Source organism: Malurus melanocephalus, unplaced genomic scaffold (genome assembly GCF_030028575.1).
Source record: "Malurus melanocephalus ecotype Western Australia unplaced genomic scaffold, MMel_1.1 scaffold_1303, whole genome shotgun sequence".
Lineage (NCBI taxonomy): Eukaryota > Metazoa > Chordata > Aves > Passeriformes > Maluridae > Malurus > Malurus melanocephalus.
This window is the reverse complement of record NW_026624535.1, coordinates 240-7,119: the sequence shown is the minus strand read 5'-3', so window position 1 is coordinate 7,119 and position 6,880 is coordinate 240. Positions and strand designations below refer to the sequence as shown.

Genomic DNA, 6,880 nt, shown 5'->3' with positions numbered 1-6,880 from the left:
AGCCCCTATCCCTGAACAATCCCTATCCCTGAACAGCCCCTATCCCTGAACAATCCGTATCCCTGAACAATCCCTATCCCTGAGCAGCCCCGCAGCCGAGCCGGGATCCATCCGGCGGGCCGGGCTCTCTGCTCGGGGCAGCCGTCGGGGATGCGGGGCGGTCGGGCCCGGGGCTGTAGCGCTGTCCCGAGCAATGTCTGAACGGGCACGCACGGCCGGCTCCCATCCTGCCCGCTCCTCGTCCCTGCCGTGACCTCCCGTTTTCCTTCTCCTTCTTCTTGCTGACCCGAGACSGCGGTGAAAGCCCCTCGGCCCAAAGCTGAGCCGGGACTAGAGGCGGCCGAGGCTTTGCAGAGCCCGGTCTCAGGGCCCCGGCCCGTCCCCTCATCCCGCTCTGCACAGCGCTGCTTCCCCTGCGGCCACCTCCGCTCCCGAGCCTGCGCCGCGCCATGAAATGCTTTATCGATTAAACGATTATTCAGGCGATTTAACTAATAAAAGGCCCCATCGATCGCTTCGAAATTGCATTCCGCCACCGAGCCTCCAGGCCGCCTCCGCGCCCCCACCGCCCGCTCCGCGGCCGCGCTGCCCGCGGGGACCCGGCACGGGGCAGTGGTCAAGTGGTCAGTCCCGCTCCCTCTCACTGCCCGCTGGATCCCAGCCCCGCCAAACGCACACCGGGCCGGACTCTCCACGGCGCTCGGAGGTCTGGGCAGCTCTCGGCGCTCCCCGATGCCCCGGGGGAGCTGCTCCCGCGGAGCTCCCTGCGGCCCCTGCCCCAGCCCCACCTGTGCGGCCGCCTCGGGGASTCGCGTAGGTTTTCTCCAGCTCCATTCCAGCTCTTCAGAACTTGGGGAAACGGAGACAAGGAAAAGTTTCCACGTCGTTTTGCAACCTCTTCCTTTTCCCCTTTTTTTCCCCTTTTCTTTTTATTGTTTTGTGTTCTTTTCTCTTTTCTTGTATTTTCCGTTTTTCTTTTCCTCCTTTCTCGTTTTTTTCTTTTCTTTTATTTTCTTTTCTTCTCTTTTCTTTCTTTTCTTTTTTCCCCCTTCTTTCTTTTCTTTTTTTTTCTTCTTTATTTTCTTTCCTTTTTTTCCTTTTCCTTTTTTTGTGAGGGGCTCTCTCAGGTTGGAATAATTCAACTCTTCCGCTCCCCGCCGAGCTTTTGCAGCTGATCACTGAGCTGAAACTAAACGTTTTAGGTGGAAAAAAGCCTCTGAAGGAACCGTGAAATGATTAAGAAACTAAAGAGCTCCTCGCCATGTGAGATCATGTCCTGTTCTCTAAAACATCACAAGATGTCCCCAGACGCAGCCAAAACCCAGGAAAACTCTGGCATGTGCTGCAGCAGGAATCAAAGTTTGCTCGCAGCCGTCCACGGCGGCGGCTCCTGCCCGCTCTGCCCGCGCTGCCCCAGCCCGTCCCCAAATTTCAGCGCACCGACTTCCCCTTCCCGGGCCGGGGGTGACGCTGCCGCCCCCGGGGCCGCGCTCCGCTCCGGGGCGGGACAGGGACCCGCCTGCCCACGCCTGCGGGTGCAAGAGAGACCCCCGAACCCGCATCGCTCCGGCCCTGCCCTGCCTGCCCTGCCCCGCGCCCCTCCAAGGACAGCCGCTGGGCCCGATGGAGGCACCAAGGGCCTGGGAAGGATTTTCCCGGCCCGGGGGGGTTCGCTCGGGCTTTCCCCCATCCCCCCGCACCTCCCACTCGGGCGGCGGATGCAGACCCAGGGCCGCGGGTGAGCTTGGGCAGAGGGAAAGAAAAAATCACGAGGCTTCGATCTCTCCCAGGTTTATTTTTCAGCARAACGACTGGGGATGGTGGGGACGGGAAATAACGATCCTTCCCCAAGGCCAAAACAAATTTCGGCTCCGGGCCCGGGGGTGGTCCCGCTCCCTGCGCCCACCAGCGCATCCTCACGGCCCGCGGCCCCTCGCCCACGGAACGCGCTCAGACACGGAACCGACCCGCTCGGGGGGCTCTGCTGTGCTCCCCTGCCCCGCTTTCCCCTCTGCCCCACGGCGCCGGGACATGGAGGAAGGGATGGCAGCGAGTTTTGGGAGTGGGGGGCACCGCCGGGATGTGCCGGGTTTGGAGACGCGAGGATCCCTCCCGGCTGCCACCCCCAGCACCCAGGCTCGCACCGGGGGCTGGCACGGACACATGGACACAACTCTGTTTCCAAACTCCATCTTTTGCCTCCCGGCCTTTGGTTGGTCTCGGACGCGGTCGCACCCGGAGAGCGGGGCCTCGCCGGGCCCTGCGGGATCGGGGCCGCTCCGGAAGCGAGGCCGACTATGGCCTCTCTCCTTTTTGCTTCGCTCGCAGCAGCCTCTCCTCGCTCTCATTTTCCTACACAGAAATAGCCTCGCCGGAGCTTTCCGCCGGCTCGCCCTGAAACGCGACCTGAGCGTCACCGCTGCTCCGGGGTCGGGGTCSTTCCCTGGGGGAGCTGCCCCCAAGAAGCGGCCCAAATGCACGGCAGAACCCCCGTCCCGTTGTGTCCCATCCCCTCCCGTCCTGTCCTGTCCCCTCCCGTCCCGTCCTGTCCCTTCAGACACTCGGCTCTCCTCTCCCGGCCGAGCTGGCCTCGGGACCAGAGCAGTCCGGGAGCGCTCCTCTGACCACGCCAGGAAAAGGAACGAAAATCACTTTATTGTCCTAAAAACAGGCCGCGGGCCTCCCTCCTCCCCTGCCGGCGCTCGGCCCGGACTGAGACGGAGCACGGAGAGGCGGCGGCGGGGAAAGGGAAAGGGAAAGGTCGGGCCCCGCGGGTGTGCGGGGAGATGCGGGCACGGAGCCGGTGGGGTCGGTGTGAGCGGCTCCGAGGGGTGAGCGGCTCTGCGGGATGCGACAGAGGGACAGCCCGGCCCCGGTGCCGTGTGCCGGGACCTCTGCGCTGCCCCGATCCCGCTCGGYCATCCCCGCTGCCGCGATAACGAAAACAGCGCGGGGGCTCGGGCGGGGAGCGGCTCTCCTCGCCCCCTGCCCACGGGGGAGGGTCGGGACCCGCTCTGCTCCCGCTCCGTGCCCCGCGGACCCCGCCTCGCCCGGCACCGACCGCCGCGGAGCCGAGACCGGGAGCGGAATGAAAGGCCCGATGCGAGAAACTGCGCTTCACGGATGGCCACAAGGAACAGATCATCTCCCCGCTCGGGAGCCGGCAGAGTTGGGGGCTGCCGGGACGCCCCCAGGACGGTCCCCGGAAAATGCCTCCGCTCTCACAGAGCAGCATCTGAGGGGGCACAGAGCCGTGGCACAGAGAAATGCCCGGGGAAGGGGTCTCAGCGCCAGCCCACCGCGATGCTGCAGCCGCAGCCGAGAGCCCCTGGAGTCCGGGACCGCGTCTGGGAGTGATGCTGTGCTTTCTGCACATGGAGGGGTAAAACGACAGCAAAGAGCAGAGAACGTGTCACAGCAGAAATCTGCGTTTGGAATTGCCAAGGACCGTTGTTGCCTGCCCTCGCTGAAGACACAAGACCACAGACCTGGCCCAGCCTTTTTGTCCTTTTCTATCGGATGCACAGCGTTCAGACGTGTAGGGCTGCCCTCTGCTCACCCTGCAGCGCCCGCGGCTGCGCGGGGCTTGGCCTGAGCCCTGTCACAGCACACCTGAGAGTCCGCAGCAGAGCCTCCCGTTAGCCCAGGTACCGCCTGGCACTGCTCCCGGGGCTGGCACTGCTCCCGGGGCTGTCACTGCTCCCGGGGCTGTCCCCTCTGCCCGAGGGGGTTCCAGGAGCACAGGGCTGCGGGAGCATCCACAGACCCGCACCACCTTTGCAGCTGTCTGCGTTTTCTCAGGTCTCTGTAAAACACATCGACACCAAATGCGTGAGCGGGGGAGCGCTGCTACAAATTCTACCAATGCTGCCTCGGTTTTGGCTGCGTTGGGGAAGAGGGGAAGGTCCTGTGGAGGCTGTTACTGATTTGGAAATGGCCGGTGCTCCTCTGCAGCACTACAACCTCCTTTTCCTCCAATATCTATCATTTTAAATTTTAAATTCAAAGCAGAGGAGATGTATCAGCGATCCTGGCCCGGTGTGTTCCCAGGGATAACAGTCAGCTCGGAGCTGGGAATGCTGTTTAGACTGAAGCMATTTTAAAGGTGTTAGGTGAGCAGTCCTGTAAAGTTGAGAGCACTTAGGTAGCGTTCTCWAATATCCTCAGTGGTCTTTAGAGAGCTGTGCATGGGAAGCAATCAGAAAAAGAGGTTTGAAAGAGGAGAGAGGGGATTGGAGGCATCCCTCCGGCACTGTCCCCACAGAGGAGGGGTGCTGTCCCCCCAGATGATACCGCAGCTGGATGTGAACGTGGGGAGATGCTGACCATCCTATCAGCACCCCACACCCCTGCCCTGCCTGGTCAGTGCAGAGAGAAGCCACAGACGGGGTGGCCCCGCTGACAAAAGCAGCAGGTTTTATTTTTGAGAGCGTGAGAGGAGGGCAGGAAATGCYGAGAGACTTCTCTTTTTCAGCCAATATTCAGCAGTGTTTTTCTTTCCCCTCACTTACCGTTAACTTGTGTCTCAGATGTGCCGCCAGTTGCCAGGCGTTGTTGCTGGTGTGYTCCCAGGGGTCTTTCTCTGGTGTATTCCACAGAGACAGTCACTGCCMGCACCATGACTGGGTGAAAAGCTTTTCTAAAAGACCTGCACTGAGCTTTTGTGCCTGACACCCACAGGGCTGCTCCCCGTGCCGGCCCCTTGGACTTTTTTTCTCCAGTCCATGACCACACCGAGTCGGGCCTGCCTGTGTTTGGATACAAACCTGTGTTGAAAGAAAAGGCTAACCTAGTTTCTCCCTGCAATGAACAGCCCAAACCTCTTTTGTCAGGCTGGTGTGGAAGGGCTCAGTCTCCTCTCTGAGTCACTTTCACTGGTCTCGAGTGTGGTTACTTTGATTGTTAAAAAAAATACAGATTTAAAAGTCAACCTTGCAGAACGTTTTGCKGAAAATGAGCCGGGATCCAAGGAAGGCCAAGCCACCCCAAATGCTTTTGGGGTTTACTTTTCCTGAGAGCTCAGGGAGCAGCCACACCACATCCTCTGTGATCATGTGCAGGGCCAGGGGTTTGCTCGGGCCATCGGGGCCGAGAGCTCGGGCTTCCCCAGCTCGGTAAACGCCTTCCCGTTCAAACCCGGGGCAGAAATGTGACATAATCACCATCTGCAGCAGAGCTGGAGCCCCRCGGCCCCTGGAGAATCGCGGCAGCTCCTCGGGAGGAAATGCGCTTGTTCAGGTGGGATGAGCGCTGCCTGTGCTGCCAAAATGCAGAGCTGAGGAAAGAAAGAGACACCGTGATGCTCTGAATGCCTGGGGATGCACGGCAGGGACCAGGAGAGGCAGGAAGAGGGGCCAAGCTTCTGCTCCCTTTGCTAGAATGTTCCATGGAGTGCCTGGAGATGGAGAGAACACAAAGCAGGAATCAGATCTTGGCCGCTGTGAGTCAGGGACCTCCTGGAACAGCAGCCTTGAACCCACCCTTTGTCACTGCGCGGCTTTAACAACGCTCTGGGTGCCTGGCAGGTGACATGCCCGAGGTTGTCACCTCATTTCTCCACGACAGAGGAGCTGGCTACAGGCCACTGTGCTGGTGGAATAGCTGCTCAGCTGAAAATCTTGCTCCCCGCAGTCTAAAAGCATCCTCCCATGGATTTTGGAAAGAGGAGTCGATTATGGCTGTGCTGCAAAGTAAACAAMCCAAGATTTAGTTGGGTTGGAGTTTCTTCCACGGGGGCTCTAGCTGGAAATAGTCTACTCCACTACGCAACGCTTGATTTTCCAGTCTCTCTTGAGAAATTTAACAACAAAAATTTCTCRACAAGTTCATCCCAGGCCGTAGCTTTTATGCTTGCTGCTATTAAAATGTTGAAAAAGGTCAGATTGGTTCCTTTGCTGCTGAGTATTTCTCAGAGAAGAAGTAGACTGGAAGACAGGAATTTATATCACTGCATAGTCTGCTTCCAAAAATTGCCAGCAAAGAGGAAAACAGAGTGTTTGAGCCCATTGCTAGACACAAAAATGTTCCAAAACTGCAAACAGAAGACAGAATGTTAAAGAATCTCAACAGCAGACATACCCAGGGTATTAGCTGTTAGCTTTCCTAGGTTAGGTTTCCTGTTATTAAATTGATTCTGTGAAAAAGGTTGGTGGGTCACAGCTTCCAAACACATAATTAACTCTAATCAAATAAATGAGGTACATCAGAAACTGGGCAGCATCAGAGATGGTCCAGGATCTTTCCTGATCAGGTTTTTAGTGCCTGCAGAAACACAGTACAATATCCTCCTGATCTTCCCTAGCTGACCAGTGTTTTTTTTTTTTATGTGCTGCCATTGAACACAAATGCATGCCACTGTAAATCCCAGCTGCCAAATAATATTTTTCCCTTACATATTTTTCTTCCAAAGAGATTTCAAATTTCCATTCGAGTATTCACCACATACCCCCTATCAGGTGCTTTAGATAGGTGTTTGAACCATCACTTTTCGGCAGTTTGAAGAAGGAAAGGTTTCCATCCATGGTTTTAGGAGCCATSCCAGCAGATGCAAGAACATGTAAACATGTATTTTATCCTGCTAGTCACCAGGACCTGTGTCCACAGCAGATACTGAAAGAAGAAGTACACAAAAGAGGGGTGGAAATGTTTGTACATTTTCAACTGCTACAGCCCAGAATTTTCTCATTCACAACAGCCCTGRGTAGAACCCCACATTAAATACATGGTCTGCAGAAGGTTTGGGTTGCATGAGGGGGATGTACACACTGCTGTGCTGSATTCATCACTAAAATGGATTTTGTGATGACGAACTGTGGCATCTTGCCTGCTTTTCACAATGTGGACCCAAAGGGATATTCATCCCATACTGTGGACACCCAAA

At 57.3% G+C, this 6,880-nt stretch overlaps 1 protein-coding gene across 1 annotated transcript in view; it reads right to left on the bottom strand.

Moving 5' to 3' along the window:
• The window catches only part of LOC130586781 (paired box protein Pax-5), a gene marked incomplete at its 3' end in the record, with an annotated part of 23,326 nt that extends 22,263 nt beyond the window's left edge, over positions 1–1,063 (bottom strand). Inside the window, exon 1 of the mRNA XM_057387688.1 lies at positions 789–1,063. Within this exon, the coding sequence (XP_057243671.1) occupies positions 789–834 (46 nt within the window). The remainder of the gene's footprint in view (positions 1–788) is intronic.
• Positions 1,064–6,880: the final 5,817 nt, after the last annotated feature.